This window comes from Lampris incognitus, chromosome 1 (assembly GCF_029633865.1).
Source record: "Lampris incognitus isolate fLamInc1 chromosome 1, fLamInc1.hap2, whole genome shotgun sequence".
In the NCBI taxonomy this organism is placed as follows: domain Eukaryota; kingdom Metazoa; phylum Chordata; class Actinopteri; order Lampriformes; family Lampridae; genus Lampris; species Lampris incognitus.
In genome coordinates, this window is record NC_079211.1 from 43,571,818 (window position 1) to 43,596,912 (window position 25,095).

At 45.6% G+C, this 25,095-nt stretch overlaps 1 protein-coding gene across 1 annotated transcript in view; it reads right to left on the reverse strand.

Moving 5' to 3' along the window:
• Positions 1–10,760, reverse strand: part of zgc:154054 (Alpha-1,3-mannosyl-glycoprotein 4-beta-N-acetylglucosaminyltransferase B-like) — a 49,488-nt gene extending 38,728 nt beyond the window's left edge. Inside the window, exon 1 of the mRNA XM_056287752.1 lies at positions 10,622–10,760. Within this exon, the coding sequence (XP_056143727.1) occupies positions 10,622–10,712 (91 nt within the window). The 5' untranslated portion in view covers positions 10,713–10,760. The remainder of the gene's footprint in view (positions 1–10,621) is intronic.
• Between the last annotated feature and the right edge of the window lie 14,335 nt (positions 10,761–25,095).

Consider the following 25,095-nt stretch of genomic DNA (forward strand, 5'->3'; position numbering starts at 1 on the left):
CTGTTTGGGGGGGTGGGGACCGGGGACAATAGCGTGATCCTCTCACATGCTACGTCCCCCTGGCGAAACTCCTCACTGTCGGGTGAAAAGAAGCGACTGGCGACTCCACATGTATCGGAGGAGGCATGTGGTAGTCTGCAGCCCTCTACGGATTGGCAGAGGGGGTTGAACAACGACCTGGACGGCTCGGAAGTGTGGGGTAATTGGACGGGTACAATTGGGGAGAAAAAGGGGGAAAATCCATCCATTATCCAAACCGTTTATCCTGCTCTCAGGGTCATGGGGATACTGGGGCCTATCCCAGCACTCATTGGGCGGCAGGTGAGGAGACACCCTGGACAGGCCACCAGTCCATCAGAGGACCAACTCACAAACACACACACATTCACACCCAGGGACAATTTAGTAATGCCGATTCACCTGACCTACATGTCTTTGGACTGTGGGAGGAAACCGGAGCACCCAGAGGAAACCCACACAGACACGGGGAGAACATGGTGTTAGGTGAAAAATCAGAGGTGTGCTCCTGAAGGAATGCCAGCAAGTAAACCAAGCTCCATAAATTAATGGATGGATCACCAAAAGATCTCCACTCATGCTCTCCCTTCTTCATAATGTGTTCAAATGTACACAATAACATACCCGAGGGTAGCTGTTGCTTCTTTTGAACAGATGTGACTCAGCAGATCTTTTGACACTCCATATGGTATTCTTGTAACTGGGCTAGTATGGTATGTGCCTGTCAATGGCACTGCACTAAACCAGTTTGCCTCATGCAATCTTCTAAAATTGGAGCCTCATCATCTTCAGAAGGAAATGCCTCTTGGTTTTCTCAAAGCGCAGTTTTAAGTCCATCCCTTTTTTTCCGTTTACATGTCTCATCTTGATCACATCACATGTCTGATCTGTCTAGTTCCAATGTAAATCTGACAATGCACAGCTCCACCTGTGCCTGAAGTTCAAAGACCTCTCTCAATGAATACCTTGCTGATATCATGCGTTGATGCCCCCGATTTTATTTCACAACTTCATGAAGACAAATGATAAGTCATACCTTCTGACCCCATATTGCCAGTGCTCTTATTCAAAATGAACCTGGCTTATCAGGTGAACAAAGCCAGATGTCAGTAATTTAGAGGTCATCATTGATTTTTGGCTAGCAATAAATAAAGTTAAACATCGTCTTTAAAACTATTTCAGCAACAGGTTTCTTTTTAACGGTTTTGACCGTTATTCAGGTCATATCCCATATCACGTGTGTGGTCATAAAGATAGATATGCTATCATAGCTGTTGGAGTGGATCGCCACCTTCAAATAAAGATCAAAGTTGTTAATCGTAATAAATGTGAGTGCGTACACATTTGCTATCATAAAATTAAATTTGTATTGGAATGCTTTAAATGTCACACCTGTTTAGCTCCCAAAACATGTATACCTAATTTCCCATGTGCCCGGACTTGCAGATGAGCATTCAGCAAGTTGTGAAGTCTGACAGCCCATTTGGGCACACAGTGATTTGCAGATGGTATAACAGTAATCCAGCTGTATATAATTAGGAGTGAATCAGATTTCTATTCATTCGTGACAATATTGCCTAGAGATCCTACGCATTACATCACAGATCAGGTTGTGGCCTGAAGACCAGCAGGGTATTCCAATTTCAAATGATGAGGCATTGGAAAACAAGGATTTTCTGGCTTTAAAAAGTTGCATGATATTTTCATAAAGTAACGTTAAAGTAGTAAAACACACTGGTTTTGAATTCACTTTTCAGATTAGATTAAAATGGAAAGTTCATGTATAGACTACGGAAGTCCTGAGAGGCAAGTGAACAATGTTTTTCTGTCAGGATCATTTTTCCAAGTGTTTGCAAGTGTTTGTTGTTGTAATACTCATTTTGGCCAAAAGATTTATTTTTCATATGTGAAGCCCTGAAAGGCAAATTATTATTTTTTTTTAAGCAATATATTTATTGAATTTTGTTTGCAAATTACATCAAAACAAGTAATAGCACAGTGCAGCAAACATTTTCACCCTACCCCCCCCCCCCATAACCCTGTCCCTATAACAAGTAATACAATTCAAAGCAGGGTTAAAGAAGATAATAAAGATAAAAATTCAATTAATAAAAATAATAAAATAAAATAATAATAACAATAATTTCTTTCACAGACTGATTAGAGGGTGTGGTTTTTTTTCAGTTGCTTTTACGCATATAAACAGTCAGATAGAGTTGTTCTACTCCCCCAGAGCTTGTTCTTGATTAAGCAAGTTACCAACATTAGTATTACGTCTTAGGAAGTACAGAAACAATCCCCAGATTTTATCAAAAACACTTTGTTTACGTCTAACAATATACATTATCTTTTCCATTGACATGTTGGAGGCCATTTCTTTAACCCACATACCAATTCTTGGTCCATCAACACTTTTCCAATTAAGAGCAATTACACGTTTTGCTTGTAATATACACATATCTATAAATCTGAACTCATTGCTATGTAAATGTGGGGTGGTAGGATATAAACCAAGAATAAAAAGCTTTGGACTCAATGGTAATTTCTTTGACAAAATTTGATCAATCATATCAACAACATCTTGCCAGAAGGTTTTCACTTCCACACATTCCCATATACAGTGAAACAGCGTCCCCCTTGCCTCACTACACTTAATACAGGTATCAGGAATATTGTCATTAAACTTGTGCAATGTAACAGGAGTTATATATGTACGCATCAGCCATTTATACTGTAGAAGCTTTAGGTTGCTGCTAACTGTCTGTCTCTGGGCCTCTTTACATGCCTCACTCCATTCTTCTAAAGATATTTCCTCCTCTATATCTCCCTCCCATAATCTCAGTTTTGTCTCTGATGATTCATCAGATCCAGATACAAATAAGTCATACATAGTTGAAATTAAACCTTTATCATAACAGTGTTTTGTGACTGCAACTTCTAATATAGAAATAGTAGGAATGTCTAATGAATGGCTTTGACAGGATGATATAAAACTCCTTAGCTGAAGATATTTGAAAAAATGATTCCTTGGAATGTCATACTTGGTAGATATTTCCTCAAAGGACATGAATACTTCATCCTCCTCCCTGTACACGCTTGCACTTTCCTTAACCCCTTTTCAGCCCATAATTTAAATCCCCTATCATTTTGCCCTGGTTTGAAATTGGCATTACCCCAAATAGGACTGAAGCGTGACCGGGACATATTTATATTCAAATACTTACAAGCATCGAACCAAACATCAATCATATTCAATATTATAGGGTTGTCTGTATTTTTCTTCAGATATTTACGGTCTGCTGAATACAAATACAGGTGCAATGGTAAGCCTGGTTTAACAGAGCAGGCTTCCAGATCAATCCAAGCTGGGGGACTTCCAGATGAGAAGTAAAACATAATCGACCTTAATTGTGCTGCCCAGTAATACCATTGGATATTTGGACATTTCAGGCCTCCTCGATCATATGGTAGATAAAGTAAAGATAGACGTAATCTAGGACGTTTATTTTGCCAAATAAAGTTGGTAAACAGTTTCTTGATTTTCGTGAACAAAGATGAAGGAGGGGGTAGGGGGATATTCTGGAACAAATAAAGAAATTTGGGAAGTATATTCATCTTTAGGATATTAATCCTGCCAATCATTGAAATAGGTAAGGATGTCCAACGCTCTATCGAAGCAATACTAGCGTCCAGGATGGGCTCATAATTTGACTGAAAAAAAAACGATTTTTGATTTCAAGGATTTTATCCTGCTCATTACCTGTGTAACGGGGGCAGTCCTATGCTGTTCTATGCTGATCAGCCTGCTGCACGCCCGTCACTCTCATCGTTAGCTCTGCGTTGTGTTCTATTTTCGGTGGGGTCCCAGGTGTTGTGGGGGGCCCTCAGTCTCTCATCATCATCATCATCATCATGATCAAGGAAGGAGGGGGGACACACAGGACTCTATTTGGCCCACCTTGCCATTTATTTTAGTTTCAAACCCTTCGACAAACGTCCAGTCCTCCAGCGGGAGCGGTGTTTCTTACGGACGTGGGGGTCGAAGTTCAACCACTGCCCGGACTTCACTTGTGTGCGTTAGAAGGAGAAACCGTCCACGGGACTCCGATGTAAGAAAGGATAAACAAGTATTTTATCCCACAGCTTGCAGTATCTTCTTACAGGGATACTCAAAGTTACGTTCTCCTCAACCAGCAAAACTGTCCTACGGTAAGAAACACGCGTGGCTCGGCTCGATCGCTGCTTGAGACTCCTCCCACAAAACAAAAATGGCCTCTCCCGCGTTCCCTCTTCCGTGTACCCACAAGACCTCTCTCTTAAAGCGACAGTACACGTATATGACGGTCGTTGGAAAACATACATAAAAGTAAATAATGACATAAAATAAAATGTAGTAAACACAAATCACAGCACACAGACAGGATTTGGTGATATTTCATACTCAAACAAAATAAAATAAAAACATTAATTTTAACCTGGTTACACCTGCTTCACTTTTGTGAGTTTGATCAAACCCCTACAATTCCACGAAGTAAATTTTACCTTGCAACTCTCTGACATTGATTCCGGTATGTTATATTAGGAACCGTAGTGAAGAAGTACTTTGACAAACCACACCCACTGATGAAAGAATAAATAATAAAATGAAACCACAACAACCTACCCTCAACCCCATACGAACCTAAAGTCCATGAACTCTGGACATCCCCTCCCATCCCACGTTTAACTACCGCTAAAACGAGTTTCTCTAACTTTTCTTTTCTTCTCGCTCTAGCTCGCTATCTTACTTTTTCTAAATACTAATCACACATAACATCATTAATGAACTGTTCAACGCCAACAACATGTAGGCATATATAAAATTAACCATCCGAGCACATACACCAACCTGGAACCCGTGCATGCAGACTGGAAGACGAGGAGAGGGAAAAGTCTGTAGCCTGGTCACAAGAGTCCGCGATGCATCGGGCCTTCCTTCCTCCGACAGGCGCATAAACCGATGATGACTCTCTCTGTCCCTTAGGTCTAGGCCTACTTGGATGTGCCCATGTCATTTCGGCTGGTGCTTGGACATTGTCTCTCATTCAGGGTTAAGTGCCTTCCACAAAAGCTGAATATTCTAGCTATAAACCAGACTCCGTCCTGTCCAGGTAGAAAAATAAAGCCTAAACAAAAACAAAATGGCGACAGCCCGAACACGTAGCTACATCTTTCGTGTAAATGGAAATAAAATAAAATAAAGTGAGCTTAATAGCCTACTGCATCAGTCCTTATCCGAGGGATTGAATAAACCGCTCCACTTCTGCCGGGGTTTGAAAGGTGTGGGGTCTCTCGTCGTGTGTTACCAGGAGCCGGGCTGGAAAGATGATTCTGTGCTTGTGGATCCCCTGGTCTCTCAGCTTCTTCCGGACCTGGTCATAGTCGCGCTGCATCTTGTGCACCCCAGCAGAGAGGTCGATGTGAAAACGGACCGGCGTGTTCTTGTAAAGGACCTGTCCCTTGGTTTTGGCTGCCTTTAGTACTCGCTCCCTGTCCTTAAAGTTCATGAACCTCATGATCAATGTCCTTGGACGACCCGTGCGAGAGTCTACCGGAGCGCCGATTCTATGAGCCCGCTCCACCACCAAGCCCTCCCGCGGATCCATGTTCAGAGCCTCCGGCAACCACTTCTCCAGAAATGCAGGTGCATCCTGGCCCTCTTCTTTCTCCGGTAGGCCCACCAACCTTACGTTATTTCGCCGACTCCTGCATTCCAAGTCCTCCACTTTATCAGTAAGGCTTTTGACGGTGTTTTCCAGCGTGCTAACTCGGGGTGTTAGCTTCTTAACGTCGTCCTCCACGTCAGAAATCCGTTGCTCGGCCTGTTCCATGCGGCCCATGCATTCCTGTATCTGTTTCTTTACATCCGCAATTGTCGCTTGCACTCCATCAATTTTCTTGTAAAGTCCACTTTTCAAAGACTGTATGGCTTTCATGATATCTAGGTTGCTATTCTTATCTGTGTCTAACATCTCGTCATCTTCCTCGTGGTCGTCTTCTTCGTTAGCCATATTTTCAACCTGCATGGCGTCGCTAACCTTCTCGGCCTCTTCCTCGTGTCGCGATTTCCTTTTCTCCTTCTCTTTTTCTCTCTTTGCCTTTTCTTTCGGGTTTTTCCCTGACATTTTAGTTCTGGGTACTCTTATACACGTATTGCGTGACTTTAGACAAGATTCGGATTAGTATTGTAGGATTAATTTACACGGTAGCTGCAGAGCTTGAGATGTGCGACCCCCTAGTCCCTCGCCATAACCGGAAGTCGGCAAATTATTATTATTATTATTATTATTATTATTATTATTATTATTATTGTTATTATTATTATTATTATTATGTCAGGGTCATTTTTCAAGTTTTTTTTTGTTTTTTGTAATACTTTTTTAGGCCAGAAGAGGCTGAAGTGCACCCCTATCTCATGTTCTACATAGCCCAGTCAGCACCAATTGGAATTTCAACGTTATATTTCTAGTTCGAAAACTGAGTGATATTCGGTCTGAACGTCTAAAACCTCCTCTTCTCAACTAGCTAAAATGCGGTTACAACATCAACATGTCACAAAACACAAAATTGTTTAATCATTTTGTTAATTGGAACGACCGTCACTGAACCGGGGGGGGGGCGCTGGAGTACATCTGTCGCCATCTTACAACGCTGTGATTGCAAACATTCCCAAATCCTCTGTGAATAGTACACATGGCCATTATTGTGGTTTATGCTGATGAGGAGACTGGCGGGTAGTCCTTTTTATGAACTTTATTCAGGAACAAAGAACACCACTCGTGCATGCGTGTCCTAACCGACTTCAGTTCTCCATACGTACATCCGCCTGACAGCGCGCCTACTGGCCTCTCGTCGTATTACCTATAGTATAGGCTCACCGCCGTATTACTCTGTGTATATGTTCAAACCCATATACCACATCCCCCTTTTTCCACAAAACAAAAAACAAAACAATCACATTATAGACTTGTTTGTTTCACTATCTGTTTGAACTGACTGCATTACGAAACATAAATACCTTTGTTTATCTTTCTCTTTAACTTAAAGTGGAGATGTAACACTGTCCACAAGACCACTGTGAACTGTTTAAAGGTCTGGGTTTGAATGTTTACCATATTTATTCTTGACATCAGTACAGTGTTACATTCTTCACATATTCATTGTTCATACTATACATTCATTACATTTTTTTAAGAACTCTGTACACTCTTTGTACACTGTCACTAGGGTCAGAGGTTTCTAGCACATGACCCTCCGTAGCAACATAACTTTTACTGTTAGCCCATTTGAAAATCACTGAATTTGGTAGGCTGCTTTACCAGTCTGCCACTTCTGATGTGTTGGACATGTGTGTCTGAACAGTTGACTGGTTGTTCCACATTTCTTTTCGCGTCATGTACATGTGGTTCTGCAGGCTCGCTTGGAGGTGGCTGCTCAGTGACACTGACATTACCGTCCTTTATTTCAGTATGTGTGTCATTCCAAATTGTTCTCAAGTGCCTCCTATTCCTCATGTACCTTCGTCCTGCAGCCATCACAACATTATATGACCTTGGCTCCTGTCTCTTCTGTTCTACCAGGGCAGGTTTCCAGGCTTGTGGAGTCTCTATACTGACAGCCATTCCTGGTTCGAGCACAGAGAGAGGTCTTGCATGTTGGTTGTAGTACTCTTCTGGTCTTTGTTGCAGTTTAAGTAGCCTCTGCTTGACTCTTGTCGGATGCCTTGGTTTGAGCACAGCACTGGCTACTGGCAATGTGCTTCTTAGGACCCGACCCATCAGCATTTCTGCAGGATGGAGCCCAAGTCCAGTCAAAGGAGTGTTGCTTAAAGTCAACAAAGCCAGGTGGGGGTCTGTCTTAGTCTGCTCCGCCTTCTTCAGCACGAGTTTAGTGGTCTTTATTGTGTGTTCTGCCATCCCGTTAGACTGTGGATAGCCTGGGCTTGAGAATGTCCATGTTATGCCCCAGTCACTTGCAAATTGACTCCTTTCAGCACAGCAAATGGCATGTGTACAATAGCATTCACCTTGTCACTGTCTGGCTGTACTCCCTCAGGGTTTATCACGTGTCCCATGTACTTCACCTCTGTCACTTTGTACTGCACTTTGTCTTTGTCTGCATTGAACTTGACATTCATCTCTTTGGCTCTCTGTATTAACTTGAGCAGTATGTCAGCATGTTCCTTCGATGAGCATATCGCTGCCCCTGTACACACTCTCAGTGTGTGTACAGGCTATCATGGTGTAAAGGTGAGATAGCCTGTACACCGTCAATGTCACCAAATGTTTCACTGTTCTTCTGTTGGAAGATTTTGCTGGCTGATTTTATATCGAATGGGAGACGCTTGAACCTGTAACGCCCCCATGGCGTGTTGAAGGTGCATAGGCGCGGATCTACGGGGTAGCAAGGGGTGGCAGCTGCCACCTCTGGGACACAGTCTTGCCACCCCAGGAAAAAATCTCTAGATCCGCCACTGAAGGTGCATAACAGTGACAATGCTCTGTCCAGCTTAATTTGTGAGTATCTGTCTTTTTCATCGAGTATTTTAAATATTCTCTTGCTAGACAGTCTGCTTTGCACATTTGTAGGTGTCGACATGGAGTTATACTTCCCGCGTCCGCGAGGGTCCGCATGACGTAAATTTCGTCATCAGAGGGCGTAAAGACGGTCTGCTCAGGCCACCATCCTGAACGGTCCGCCGTCCACGCGGACTTGGTCCGCGCTAATCCGCGCGGACAAGAACGCAACTACGCATGCGCTGGTAAACAAAAATGAGCGCCGATTTTGGAGAGAGGCTGTGTGAAGAGGTCCGTTGTTACCCTCATCTTTATAATTCGTCATTAAAACAAGACAAGCTTGGTGTAGTCAGAAAGGCACGAACTGATGAAGCCTCTTGGATGAGAGGCGAAACGTCTTCACGGATATATACATATATACCAAGTCCAGTTGCACTTGATTCAACTCCTTTGGATTATTTCAGGTCACTTGCATCAATGGGGAAATACTGTGCGTTTATCATTCTGACTTTATGCAGTCGGCTTCTTTCTTGATTTCCTCATGGCAAAATCGTCACCAACCTCGTTGAAGTCCAGCTCCCAGACCAAATCAGACTCTATGGCCATCAGTGAAAGATAACTCAGCCGCTGCTGTCCCATTGTCATCCTCAGCTGATTTTTGATCCTCGACATCCGTGAAAAGGACCGCTCTCCCTCGCAGTTTGTGACACTCTGCCAGGCTCTCGCCTGTGTGGTTCTCTACAAGCTGAAAACCCAAAAAGCGCTCAATAACCCTACACTTCCTATTTATGAATTGAAAAATGAAGGTCAGGATCAACAGAAACTATAGCTTGGGCCCCACATCAATACAGACTGTAGCTTGGGGCCCTGCATCAATATAGAATGTAGCTTGGGCCCTGCATTAATAGAGAATGTAGCTTGGGGCCCTGCATCAATAGAGACTGTAGCTTGGGGCCCTGCATCAATAGAGCCTGTAGCTTGGGTCTCTACAGCAATATAGACTGTAGCTAGGAGCCCCGCATCAATAGAAACTGTGGCTTGGGCCCCTGCATCAATAGAGACTTTGTAGCTTGGGGCCCTGCATCAGTAGAGACTGTAGCTTGGGGCCCCCTTATCAATACAGACTTCGTAACTTGGGGCCCTGCATCAGTAGAGACTGTAGCTTGGGGCCCCCACATCAATAGAGACTAGCTTGGGCCCTGCATCGCGACGCAATGTTGGAATAAACGTCCCTTGTAGGGTATGAATGGGGATCCCTACTATACGCGAACACAATACCCGTGAACTTTTGGGGCCCCTCGTGGTCCGGGACCCCAGGGCACTCGCCCGACATGTCCGGTCCATAATCCAGCCTTGCATAAGTGAAAAGATATTCTCTATTATTATTATTATTATTATTATTATTATTATTATTATTATGTTCTACCCAGACTTTACGAGACTACATGATTCAAAGACATCTACAAATTACAATAACCGAGTTGCCGTCATGTGATTTTCAAATTTAAAATCCATTCAAAATATCTATAAAACCAAAGCCCGCTTCACTTTGACACAACTTTTGTCATGATGATCAAACATATTCAAGCAAATGGAGACAAAACACATTGTGTTTTTACACATTGTTTTACACATTGGTGGTGGTGGCTGAAGTGAGTTGCTCCCTTCAACGCGAAGCGCTTTGGGTGTCTAGAAAAACGCCATGTAATAATAATAATAATAATAATAATTTTACCTATTTGTCTTTGTCTGTTATGGACCCTGAGTCTGCAATAAAGTTTTGAATTGAATTGAATAATAATAATAATAATTATTATTATTAAAACAAACGATTAAATTCAATTACGCTAGTTTTATCATAGACATTATGATATGAGTAGAGTTACCCCAAATTAATGAGAAAGACCATCAGTTCCCTAGCTGATGGTTTTAAAGGAGAAGTACCATCCGGAGAAAGACGCCGAAATGTTAGAAGCGCCATTAACACGCAGCAGGTGTGCTGGCAGATTAATCAGTGACATTAGGGTTTGGTTACGCAGACTCCTTACCGCCATCATTAGACATTGAACTGATCCACGTTAAAGAGAGAAAACATCCCAAAGCCAGAAGACATCCAAGTTTGATAACGCGAAGTCTCATTTCACGTCTAAAACAAAGGTGCGTGTAGTCCGTGGTGAAACCGCGCTGATATCAGGGCAGGTAGGTGCGCTTGTTTGTGTACAAGTTCATGAGATCATCGCTGTGGGAGATGGAAGTGGAGCCCTCAACTAAGCTCCGCCTTTAAGTTTGGAGCCAAACATACCTCTTATCGTTATCATATAACCGTTACACACCTTAAAAAAAGCCCATTATTAAGCCACGGCAGCCGCCTTGCGTTGTCAACGACACCATCTGTTGGACGACAACGGTACTACAGGCAGCTGTGACACGATCGGACGTGTTGAAATGAACCGCACACGCGCCCTTGCTCTTCAGCATGGTTATGATGCCTCGGGTTAAAAAAATAAAGAATGTGGGGGAAATGTGCCCTAAACGTACACTTATTGTCCGTCCTGTAGATGTGAGATCGACCAGTTTCTGCAAACCTGCCTCAACTGTTTGCCAACACACTCGAAGACTCGAGTAAGTAGGGTGATCAATTTTATTCGTATAGCCCGTCATCACAAATTACAAATATGCCTCAGTAACCACTTTCCAAACTTTTTGAGAGTCTTTGGTGGGACTTCTTTTTGCTCAGTGTGTGTACACTGGAGTATGAGTGCATGTTATCTCCATGCGTAGAAATAAGAGTTCTGTGTTTCTGTAAAGGTTTTCCGTTAGTGTTTCTAACCCCTACTCATCTTCCTAGGGACGAATAGGAATGTACAAATTAGTCAGGTTCAGGTGTTAAGATGGCCCCTGCCTGTTTTTGGACCCCCCCTTTTTTTTTCTTTCTTCCCAATTGTACCCGTCCACTCTTCCGAGCCGTCCTGGTCGCTGCTCCACCCCCTCTGCCGATCCGGGGTGGGCTGGACCTCCTCCGATATGTAGTATTTTGCCCTGTGGCACAATTATACACTTAAATGCATGCAAATGTTTATTCATTCCACCATCTTGGATCACATACGTGACTGCTCCAATCTCGCGGGACTTGCCGATGTCACTATTCTATGGCAAGCTGTAAGACACAAAGGTCATGTTGAATAGCATATCAGAATGTTACATCTCCCTTTTTCCGAAAAGTGCTGCCTTACACGCTACCAGAACAATCCTATTGGTGTAACGTTTTTGAAATACAGAATAAAGCCTTTGCCACCACAACACATGCTTATTGTAGAACATTAATCTGGGACAACTTAAATTCCACATCACATATATTCTTTGGTCGATGCAATGCTGGTAGCTTGAACCTGCGCAACAAATGGAAAATGTCTCTGTTATAACTTCAACAGAGGAACGATGTGCCCTGTATGAACATTCAGCAGGCAGGAGGTACTGGATCTCATCAAGTCATCAAGGTGCAATAACTCTGTGATGACAGATAAGAAAGACAAAGCATGAACAGGTAAGTAAACACATTACAGGTAAGTGCATTCACATGTGTCCCCCCCCCCCCCATAGGGCAGCGATCCGCCTACACCCTTTACAAATGCTCACAAATCAAGAACTTGTCTTGGTTTGATAGTGCGACCGGATCCTGTGGTATAGGCAAGCTGCTGTCCGTTTGGCTGACTGTCCAGGTCTGGGGGTTCAGCAGGTTCCTGCTCACGAACCTGTGTGTTGCTGGTGCTGGACTCCGTCTGCTGGGTGTCTGTTGCACTTGCATCTTCTTTGTTTTCACGGAGGTGTCGGCGGTTGCGTCGATAGGTCTGTCCCTCTCTAGTTTTGATGTGGTAACTTCTATGTATCTGTGTTTGCAGGCCGTGTTACCATTGCAGGTTTCCAGGATCCATCTTTCTGCTGGAAATTAATTGGTGAACCTACGGGCAGGTGGGTCGGAGGTCTGGCAGATCTGTTGTAGTATGCATGTTGGCGGTGTTGGCATACCTCTCTCCTCTCGCGTACAGTCTGCTGGCATGTGACCTGTGGCTGCAGTTGTTTTGCCGCGGCTGGCAGGATCGAACGCAGTCTCCGACTCATTAGAAGCTGCGCTGATGATTTTAGGTTGTCTACAGGTGTGTTGCGATACTGCAGTAAACTCAGGTAGGGGTCTTTGTACTCGGCTCTGGCTTTGTCCCATATGCGTTTGGCTGTCTGGACAGTCTTTTCTGCGAGACCGTTGCTCTGTGGGTAAGGGGGTCTTGTGGTGGTATGTGTGAAACCCCATGTCTCGGCGAAGTGCCGAAACTCACCTGAACTGTAGCACGTTTCACTGTCACTGATGACAGACTCAGCGATGCCATGTCGAGCCATCACTGCCTTGAGTTTGGTGATGACAGTTGATGAAGTACAGCTGTATAGTCTCTCTAACTCAAAAAACCTGCTATAATAGTCCACTATAACAAGGCAGTCCTGTGAGTTCCATGTGAATAAGTCTGTGCCTATCACTTGCCATGGTCTCTCAGGTATGACGTGATAGCATGGACTCTTTTGGGTTTGCGCTGCATCGCTCCTGGCATATGCTGCAGGCTTCCACTGCCGCCTCAACCTGTTTTCCCATGCCAGGCCAAAACAAGAGATCTCTCGCTCAGTTTTTGCTTTTTTCCACACCCATGTGACCGGCGTGTATGCGCTCTATCATGTTCACCCTGAGCTTACGGGGAACGATAATTTTCTCACCTTTAAACAAGATGCCGTCCTTTTCAGACAGTTCGTCTCTGTGATTCCAGTATTTCTGGATGCTGGGTAGGCATCTTTTCTTTGCATTAGGCAAGCCGGCCAATGTGGCTTTTCTCAGTGCGGCAAGCTGTGGATCTTGTGTTGTTGCCTCTTTGATTTCTGACAGTCTCTTGTCACTCACAGGGACGCTGCTGTGAACCGTCTGCACCTAGGCCTCCATACCTTTGTGCAGGGCGTTATCGTGGTATTCAATCGACTTTCCTGACAGTGTGTGAGCCACCGGTATCTCTTTTTCGGGGCAGTGGAGGGTATGAATGTCGTATTTTTGTAGTTGCAAGATCATCCTCTGCAGCCGTGGTGGTGCCAGTGATTTTTTTAAGTATCGCTTCCAATGGTTTGTGGTCTGATTCCACAATCACTCTCCGGCCAAACATATACACATGGAACCGTTTAAAACCAAAGGCTACTGCATAGAGCTCCTTCTCTATTTGTGCATAATTCTCTTGTGTGCTGTTAAGTGATTTGTACGCATAGGCAATTGGCTTGCCGTCTTGGAGCATGACAGCACCAAGGCCACTTTTGGAAGCGTCTACTTGGAGCCGTAGCTCTTTTTGTGAGTCAAAGTACGTGAGTACTGGGCCTGGGCGTTGCGTTATCAGATCTTTCATCTGTTGGCATGCTCTGTCATGATTGGCATCCCATGCAAATTCACTGTCCTGTTTTAGCAGTTTTCGTAGTGGTGCATTTACCTCGGAGAGATGTGGAGCAAAACTGGCCAGGTAGTTGACTATCCCGAGAACTGCTTCAAGCTCCGCCTTGTTCCATGGTGGTTGGATCTCTTTGACTGCCTTCACCTTCTGTGGGTCTGGTTTTATGCCTTTGCTTCAGAGTGTGTGTCCGAAGTAGCTGACCTCCGGCACGCGAATGCGGCATTTGTCAGGGTTTAGCTCACCCCTCTCTCCCTTGTGCGTTTCAACATAGCCTTGAGGCACCGGTCATGTTCCTGTTCGGTTTTGCCAAACACCAGTATGTCATCGACCATGGCTGCTACGCCATCAAGGCCTTCAAATGTTTCATCCATGCGCCTCTGGAACTCGTCTTGAGCCGAAATAATGCCTAAGGGCAGTCTGAGAAAGCGGTGTCTGCCGAACACTGTGTTCAATGTGGTCAACAGCGATGAATCAGTGCTTAATTTTATGGCCCAATAGCCTGACCTAGCATCTAAGACACTAAAGAATTGTGCTCCAGCAAGCTTCGTGGTGACATCCTCTAAAGTAGGAAGGGGATAGTGAGATCTTTGTATCACCTTGATAAGGGTTCTGGGGTCTAAACACACTCTGAGTTTTCCTGTCTTGGGTTTTTGAACTACAACGAGTGCGTTCACCCATTCTGTGGGTTCCATGACCTTGCAGATTATGTTATTTTTTTCCATGCTGTCGAGCTCGTCTTTTAGTCTGCTCCGTAGCGTGATGGTGATCCTATGTAGTGGGCACACTACGGGCGTTGCGTCTGGGGTGACACGAAAGGTGCACTCGCCTGGAAATTCGCCTATGCCTTGAAATGCATCTGCGTATTCCTCCAGTATGCTCTGTGAGCCAATGTCTGTTCCGTCATTTTCCTTATTCACAGCCATCACTATTTTGACTAAGTTTAGATCATGACATGTTCTCATTACTAGGACCGGCAGGGCATTGGTGTCGACCATGTAGAAATCTTGCAACGTTGAGCTGTCCTTGTATCGACTTTTTAACAGGCATGTGCCTTTCACGCTCAGTGCTCTTCCCCCGTATTCAGTGTGCTTATGTGCTGCTGGTTTCAGCGCAATGTTCTTGAACGGCGTGTGAAATAGGTTTGTTGGAGTGGTATCGGCCTGTGTCCCAGTGTCCAATTTGAATTTGACTTTTTGTGTAGGTGAGCCAATTCCTACCTCTACATAAGCCTGCTCATTGCTTTTGCCGTTGTTCTCTATTGTGATGCTGTCTATGTAGAGTTCTGTCTGCATTTCACCTGTGTTCTCTCTAACAGTGTACTGTACTGTGGTAAGGTTTTCTCTGTGGTGGAAATTTTGTTGCATGCTTTTGCAAAGTGGTTGAATTTTTTGCATTTAATGCAGTTTCCCCTTGGCTGGGCATACAACTTTGGCACTATGTTGCCCTACACAGTGGCTACATGCTGTTTGCTGTGCTACTTTCTCTTTGCTTTGTAGTTTTTTGTGCTGTTTCTAGTCTGTATGTTTTCTTGCTTACAGCATGCACGGTGTCGTGGCCGCTCTGGTCTTTGCTATGGCCCATAGTTAGGGCCCTACCAAATTCACGGTACATTTCGCTCAATTTCACGGACCTAGTTTCTCGAAAATCACAGATTTCACGGAATCTATAAGAAAAATGCGACATTTCACGGCAATTATTAAATTACACTTTTTATTCACACAGGGCCTGAATAGCCCAGCCTACTGTACACAGCATAACCGTACTGGTGGTTTAATGTAAGCACTGAGCATCCTGCGATGGTGCTTGGCTTCATGCTCTGTCTCTGCGATGAAAATACTTGTCCATGTTTTGACACGGCCCTCTCCGCGTCCAAAGAGTTCGTCGGGATTGACAGACAGCGCCACGCTACTTTAGCAAGATGTGGTAGCCTAGATTCGGAGGATTTCCAAAAAGCTAGCGCTAGTAAAGTTGTGTCCACCTCTTGTGCGATGTGTTTGTAGTTCGGCAATTCCAGCCTACAGTTTTTGTCAAATCCAGGAATGTCCGTGCTGAGTGAGTTTAAATCCACCGTCAAAATAAGTATTTGTGCAGGGTCAAAAATGCGCACTGCTTTCAGGAATTCGGCCGCTGGTTGTTTAAATCTACTTTGCGTAATGTTCTCGTTTGACTCGTCTCCGAACGACCTTGTGGTTCTTTTTCGGCAGCCCTCTTTTTGTTTCACTTTCCAAGTGACGCTGAATCGTTGCTCGTCGACTGTGATCTAACGAGATATTACAACTCGTACAAAATAATTTCCCGCCATCAGCGTGTAAAATATGTTTTCCAAACTCAATTACTCTGTCGTCTGCAGTCGTGTTTTTTGAGGCTTTAGATTTCGACATCTTCAGTACGTTAGGGCCTAAGCTAACATGCTGGCGACAGCTAACTCAAACTATGCTAGTAACAACAATGATCATTGCGACCACCCCGGATGCTCATTTAACCAATCAATGTCTTAGACACGTGAATGCTTTTATTCGCGCATCCAAAATGTCAATCATGTCAGCACAGTATTTTCTCAAACTGGTTGCGCACTTAAATTCTGCATTTCACTGCATTTCACGGCAAATGGTCAATTACACGGGAAGAGGCTGATTTCACGGTCCGTGACGCGATTTTCACGGCCGTGAATTTGGTAGGGCCCTACCCATAGTCTTTAGCTGTTGCTTTGCTAGCTCACGTGAACGTACAATGTCTATGGCCCTTTCGAGCGTGACCTCTGCACCCTGGCTGAGTAGTTTTTCTCGCACGCGGAGTGAGTTCGTGCCAAACACAATGCGGTCTCAGACCATTTCCTCGCTGTATGGGTAGCCGCAGTCTTTTACCAACAGTTTTAGTTCTGTTACAAATTGCTCGAACGATTCGGGCTCACCTTGCATTTTTTTCATGGAATTTATATCTGGCATAAATGGGGTTAGCCTTTGGTGTGATATACTCTGTGTACTTATCGTAATACGTGTTAAGCTTCCTGGCTTCTTCTCCCGTTAGCGTCCAGGTGTTGTGCACATCATGTCCCTTTTCCTTCGATCCATAACAGGAGGTAACTGCATTTCTCCTCCTAGTTCTCTTTGCGCAGGGGGCCTGTGAACAACATCTCTGTGTGCTGCCGGGATCGTCTCCATGCTTGGGGTAAGTTCGCCGAATCCCAGTCCATCCGTGGAGCTGGACTGCCGTAAGATTCCATTTTCTCGGCGATGTGTGGGTAGTCAAACCTCTACTCTGACACCATGTAGTATTTGCCCTTTGGCACAATTACAAACTTATTAAAATGACAATTGAATATTCCGGCTCAGCACTGTGTGTTTATTCATTCCACCATCTTGGATCACATACATGTCTGCTCCAATCTTGTGGGACTTGCCGATGTCACTACTCTATGGCAAGCTGTAAGGTACAAAGGGTATGTTGAATAGCATATCAGAATGTTAGACGATACATGTGGAGTCGCCAGCCACTTCGTTTCACCTGACAGTGAGGAGTTTCGCCAGGGAGACGTAGCGCCTGGAAGGATCACGCTATTCCCCCCGAACAGGCGCCCCGACCGCCCAGAGGAGGCGCTAGTGCAGCGACCAGGACACATACCCACATTCGGCTTCCCACTCTTAGACACGGCCAATTGTGTCTGTAAGGACGCCCGACCAAGCCGGAGGTGACACGGTGATTTGAACCGGCGATCCCCGTACTGGCATGTAACGGAATAGACCACTACGCTACGCGGACGCCCACGTTTCAGCATGTTTAGGCTTTGTCAATTGCATTTGGCATAGGCTCAAAAAAGAAAAAAAAGAAAAAAAAGGCAAATGATCCCCAGCCAAAAAGTATGTTTCGGCTTTGCTGTTTTTCATAAAGCAGACCTTTGAAGAACATATTTTAAATAGAGTCTAACCCAGCTTTAATACCCTTGAAAGCTTGACGGTTTTCTTTTGGCTTGTTTTCTAGGGGTCGCCACAGCAGATTCAGAGCTAATTTAGACAAAACATCCGTGTTAAGGAACCCATAAATAATCTACCGCTTTGACATACAACAGAAGGCAACTGCCTTGTGAACTGAACAATGAAAATGCAAGGTTTGCTTTCCATTAGAGATGATTCATGAGACCTTGCAATCGGTTGATTTTGCTTTGTGTGTGAGGTGGGGGGGGGGGGGGGGGTAGAACCTGTCGTGGAGACCATATGTGCACTATCAGTCTCGCACAGTGTACCCTCTGTGATATCCATACTAGTAAGAAATTATCCTCAATCTTAAGAAACGGGTGCATTCATTTGTGCTTCAGTCGACAGATTTCAGAACCAATGTTATATGGGCATTTCTAGTTAACGTTGATGAAGACGTTGAAGATGGACCTCGTAAGCTAAACTTTACAGTTATTCCCTGTTTTATGCAGCAAAGTAGACACAAATACTGGAGATGTAATAATATGTGTTATGTCAATAAAGTACAATACAATGTTTATTCTCATAGTGTGTAACCTTTGCCTTACTTTTGCGTTTGTCACACTACTCAGTGGACTACCCCTCGACTATCTCAGACCAGACCAGCATCAGAAGTTCTCCAACCCCCCCCCCCAACCCAACCCAACCCAACCCACAGATGCGCTCAGTCCATACGCAGTGGGAGGACCCTGCACGACAAGATCACGATTACTGCCACAAATCAGATGCACTTTGGTCTCTCGTTTCTAATTCTAGTTGAGCTGCTTGCGCGTCACGTATGCCTGGTAGAATGTCTTGCATGAGTCACAGCTAAGATCATAACTGTGAGTCTGGTGTGGCTGAGAAATCTCGTTATCAACTGCACTGTTTTGTTCTGCTGATGGTGAGGCAATATAACACCTTTTAAGTAAAGTGTTCTTAAGGACAAAAAGCGGTTGGATAGGGGCTAGTCCACTGTCTCTGAAGTCTTTGTGTGACAGATGATGTGGGAGTGCTTCAGTCACTATAGCCCTACAGTTCACGTTGTATTGCTGTTCTGCCTTGTGGTGCCTGGAGTTAATCTGACTCAGACGTTTAGGCTCAATGTTCTTTGACGTCCCTGCGTTCCACCTGTGCTGTTCATCTGTACATACAAGTCCTCTCTTTCCACTGACCACTGCGTTCTGCACCAAAATAATGGCATCAATGGTATCTCCATAATTTCTCCACATACTATTGACATTAATATTAGGCATGAACATAAATATATTCAACGTTATTGTCATTGCACATAATACAAGTACTGAGACAACGAAATGCAGTTTAGCATCTAACCAGATGAGCAAAAGAAGCAGTAAAGTGCCGTGTTATGTACATACTGTATGTATTTTAGAATAAACAGTAGAGGTAGGTATGAATGTGCTAGGTACAGTCAGTGGTGGAAAGTAACCAAGTATATTTACTCAAGTACTGTATTTGAATACAAATTTATTTATATGTAAGGTAGTAATGTAAATCCGCCACAGGGTGGCACTGTTACGCTGTATGTTCCCCTGGGAATGCCGCAAATGGCGATGTTTGTCCCTTTTGCAACACCGTACCCCTAAGTCTTGTCCCGGGCAAAAGGCTACGTTGATCACATGTTTTTTTTTGTTTCTTCTGCCGGAAGCTGTGAGTATGATGAGGCCAGCGGCCAGCTGATTGATGAGAGGTGAAGTGTAAGCGAGTGCCAGTAAAGTGTCCAGGTCTCAGCCACGATCCCAAACCTCCGCCTCTTTCCTTTTCCACGCAAACATCATACTACAACAAACACAACGCAGAGTCCCAGGGCGTGTAGGGAGACGACGGCCGAACGCAAAGTGCGGGTTACATCATGGTGCCGTGACCCGGATCGTGGTGCTTCGAGATCCAAGGAGATACAGAGACTCGCGTCCTCGCCTTTGCTGCTGCATTGAACTGCGTTACCTTCAGTGACTGGACAGTGTGGTGGACTGAACTAATGTCATCGGCGCTGCAGCATTGGCAAGATACTCACCTCTTCAAATATCCTTTAAAGACTGTTGAAAGCTTGCTATATCCATTTGAGGACTTTTTATGATATTTCGATAAACTTAACTGTTATTTGAGTTGTGTAAAAGTGTGCTATGTGAGATCCTGCTATAGGAACACTGTGTTTAACATTATGCTGATATATATCATTCATAATTTTTTGGTTTTGGTTAAGGGTTGTGTATTGACCATCTGATTTTGACTCAAGTTTAATGTGAGTTTTGAGTTGATGGTGATCATTGTTTTTTGATATATTTACTGGAAAAAAAGGGGAGATTTTGCATACACAGCTAAACTTATTCTGTGAACACAGTGAATCATTAATAGTCATCTGTTTTGACACCAACAGTTACACCAGTCATAGTGATTTAGAAAAAAATATATCAAAATGTTCAGTGACTATGCAGATTATCAGTCAAAGCAAGAAGGTGCCTCTGCTGCCACACCGGGTTCCCAACTGCCCCCGATGCCCACAGCCACAACTGTGACACTCCAGCCCAGACACAACCCCACTTTTCAAGCAAGGGCGTAACAACCACCAGTGCTGCAAATCAACAGCAATCAGTGAGGCCAAAGCTTAACAACTACTTCACTAGCCCCACCACCACCCAACAGCTGATCCTCCCTCAAGACCACCACAGCAGTCAGCAGCCCCCATACCCAGGACTAAGTGCACCACTCATTCCACCACCCCCAATACTGTCACCTTACCCTATTCACTACTCCACTCCAGCTCATGCACCCACCTTGCCAGCCTCTAGAGCTCCAATGCAAGCACCCTCACTATGTTTTGACAGCAGCCCAGCTGCCAAACCAATCCACCGAAACAGCAGGCCAGACTACAGCCTGCCCAGTGCATCCCTTCCAGCTGTACAGATATTATGGAACCTAATCCCCCGGCCCAAGCCAGTGTGAACCAGCACACACACCCTTTGCCCATTCACAGCCTCTCGTGCCCCACCTCCACGGAAATGCAAACTGTACAGCGGCCGACCATGACTCACCCAGACACCCCTCCTTACCAAAGCCCTGCTGCCGAGCCTAAACCCCAGGTCTACACTGGTCCTGCATATAATCCCCCTGTGCCCCAGGCCCTCATGCCAAGCTTTCAAATGCCACCAATGATGAACATTATGAGCTACCCCTCTTCTACTGGCCAGACCCTTCAAAGTTTGCAGCATGGATCAATCCCCCAGCTGCATATGTCACAGCCTGCTGCCCTCTACCCCCAAGAGGTGACCACCCCACTAGCAGTGCAACATGTAGCCCCTAACCACACAGCCCCTGCCTCAGACCCTCGAGCTATCATGTACCACAACACACTCCCACAACACCCTCCACCACACCCATCCACCACCCCGCACATGCACCCACGTCCGTATGAGCCCCCAATGAATGCTGCCGTCAGAGCCGCAGCCAACACAACCCTTCTACCAGCTGCATATGGTGGGTTCATGCAAACTCATCAGGTAAAAAATGTCCAAATCTTCACTGGCAATCCAGACAGCAAAATACTTGTAGAAGACTGGGTTCGTGATATGCAGTACCTTCTGGAGGCAATCGAGCTCCCCACACACCTCCGCTTTTCGACTGTTGTGCGACACCTGAGTGGTGAGGCCAGGAAGCTAGTCCTGAACCTACCCCCCCACGACCAGACTCCAGAGAAGGCGTATGAGGAGCTCAGGGCTGAATACAGCGACACACAAGGCTCACTTGATCCACTAGCCGACTTCTATGAGCGCAGCCAGAGGTCCGGAGAGTCTGCCTGCTCTTATGCTATTGCTCTGGAGGCAACACTGAGAGTGGTAGAGGAAAGTCAGAGAGGGGGCAGGCAATTTCCTGATCGTGATAGTAAACTCACTCGACAGTTTCTAAGAGGGCTTATGGATGAGATGGTGTATGCAAGGATCGCACCAATGAAGCCCAGGCTTTTGAGTTTCCGGGAGCTGCAAACAGAGCTTAGAAACCTTGCAAAAGAGACTCAGAAGTTCCAGTCACAACACAAGACAAAGAAAGCACTCACCCAGGTGCAGGTCACATCAGAATGTGATACCAATATGAGGTCAGAGAGGTCAAAACACACTTCAGAGTGGACAGAGCTTAAAGATATGGTCAAGAAATTAGCTCTTAGCCAAGAAGAACAGATGACCAAGTTGGCTCACCTTGAGTTGAGAATTGCTGCACCTACCCCTGCACCAGCCCCTGCACCCCCACTAAGGCCCCAACCATCTCCCAGAACAGTTACTCAGGGCTCCAGTGTTGTTTGCTACCGGTGTGGGAAGCAAGGGCATATAGCCCGAGTATGTCGAGCGGTGCTCCCAGATCCCAGTCCGCCCTAGACTCACCGACCCCAGCCTGCGACCTCCGCAGAGAGCACCACGCCCCACTCAACGCAGCATTTAAACACCTAGAGCCTGTGGTAACTGGGGCAACCATGGGCAAGCAGCAAGACCCCCCACTGCAGGTGAGCGATACTGATGATGGAGTAGAGGACATTCCTGTTGTGGGTCCCAGGAATGAGGGTGAGGTGGAAGTCAATGGATTAAAGTGCAGGGCTCTTATCGATTCCGGCTCTCAGGTAACCAGTATTACTCACGGATACTGGTGCAACCACCCTGACCTCCATGGACAGAAACTACGGCCCTCTAAAATACCCATAGCAGGTGCAGCAGGTCAGGATGTGCCTTACTCTGGTGTCCTGCGCATTAAGTTGAAAGTGCTGGGGAAAGAGTTCCAGAGTGTGCCGGCTTTTGTTGTCCCTGACTCCGAGTATCGCTCCTCCGTCCCACTGCTTGTGGGAAAGAATGTCAGCCGTGCCGCCAGGAGGCACCTCCAAGCAACCTATGGGGAGCAATATCTTCAGCGGGTGAAGGAAAGCCATCCAGAGTGGTACACAGCTTTACTGGAAACTGGCGACACTGAATATACAGGAGCAGACGACATGGTGGGCCCTGCTGTGTACACTGGCCGTAAAATACGCATCCCGGGAGGGAAAGAGATGGACTTAATGTGCAAAATCAAAGCTGGCCCACAAAGAAAGACATACACAGCGCTAATTGAAGGCCACGCCTCCATTCGGCTTCCCCAGGACCTTATGGTCGCCAAAGTTCTTGCAGATGTGAAGAAAGGCTGTGCTCCTGTCAGAGTGATGAACCTGTCCCAACAAACTGTCACAATCAAACCACACACACAGCTGGCCAGCGCCTTCCTGGTGGACAGTGTTTTGGATTTTTCAGCCACGGAACAGGGTTGTCATCAAAATGAGGAGAACAAAGAGACATACCTGTGTCTGAACCAAGTTGTGAGCAGTGGTGGGGTGGACATAAGTGAAGCAGCAGTGGAGAATGAGCACCAGCGCGCCCTCCTAAAAGAGCTTGTAGAGAGGAATATGGGGGTGTTCTCACAGCACTCAATGGACTACGGCCACACAAAAACAGCACGAAATCCCCCTGGTCGACTCAAAGCCCTTTCGACTCCCATACCGCAAGATTCCCCTTCACAGTGGCAGGATGTGAGGAAGTTGCTGACAGAAATGGAAACAGCAGGGGTTATCAGGCCTAGTAAGAGTCCATATGCTTCGCCAGTAGTGATTGTTACCAAGAAAGACGGATCACTAAGATTATGCATCGATTACCGAAGGCTTAACGCCTGCAGCACAAGAAATGCATTTCCACTGCCCAGAATAGAGGAGGCCCTGGAGGCTCTGGGTCAAGCAAAGTATTTCTCAACACTTGATCTCACATCTGGATACTGGCAGGTAGAGGTGGCGGAGCAGGACAAACACAAAACAGCATTCAGTACTCCCATGGGGCTGTTTGAAGCCAACAGAATGCCTTTCGGCCTTCAAAACGCTCCGTCCACCTTCCAGAGACTCATGACCTGCTGCTTTTGCGATCTGAACTTCACCCATCTCCTGATCTACCTTGATGATCTGATCATAGTCTCTAAAACAGCATTCAGTACTCCCATCATACTACAACAAAAGGCTACGTTGATCACATGTTTTTTTTTTGTTTCTTCTGCCGGAAGCTGTGAGTATGATGAGGCCAGCGGCCAGCTGATTGATGAGAGGTGAAGTGTAAGCGAGTGCCAGTAAAGTGTCCAGGTCTCAGCCACGATCCCAAACCTCCGCCTCTTTCCTTTTCCACGCAAACATCATACTACAACAAACACAACGCAGAGTCCCAGGGCGTGTAGGGAGACGACGGCCGAACGCAAAGTGCGGGTTACATATACTTACATTTGAGTCAGAGGGACCAAACCACTACTTTTACTGCAATATGTTAACTACATCAAGCTCACTGACTTTTAGTATAGTAGAGTTTTCGTGTAGGACTTTTACTTGTGCGGCGCAGTGGTTAACGCGGTCGCATCACAGCAAGAAGGTCTTGAGTTCGAGCCCCGGGGTAGTCCAACCTTGGGGGTCGTCCCGGGTCATCCTCTGTGGCGTTTGCATGTTCTCCCCGTGTCTGCGTGGGTTTCCTCCGGGGGCTCCGGTTTCCTCCCACAGTCCAAAGACATGTAGGTCAGGTGAATTGTTATTACTAAGATGTCCCTGTGTGTGTGTGTGTGTCTCAGCCCTGTGATGAACTGGTGGCCTGTCCAGGGTGTCTCCCCGCCTGGCGCTGGAATAGGCTCCCGCTGGGATAGGCTCCAGCATCCCCGCGACCCTGAGAGCAGGATAAGCAGTTCGGATAATGGATGGATGGATGGACTTGTAATGGAGTGTTTTTACATTGCTGTATTGGCACTTTTACTGCAGTAAAGGATCTGAATACTTCTCCCACCACCGGTTTACAGTATCATAACGGATATACAACAGAATCGACAGTATGATCACAGTGATTTGAATTCAACAACAGAGAGGAGATATTTGGGTTTATGAATACCTTCCACAGAATAGCTGCCGCATGGCTTCCCTAACCCGGCAATGATATAACACCATCAAAACTACATCAGCAAACGATGGTGCACTTTTTGGTTCCTGGTGATGGTGCTGCTTTCAAGGGATTAGCTGTGAGAAGAATATGTACGTTTCAGAAGAGAACTGGTTGT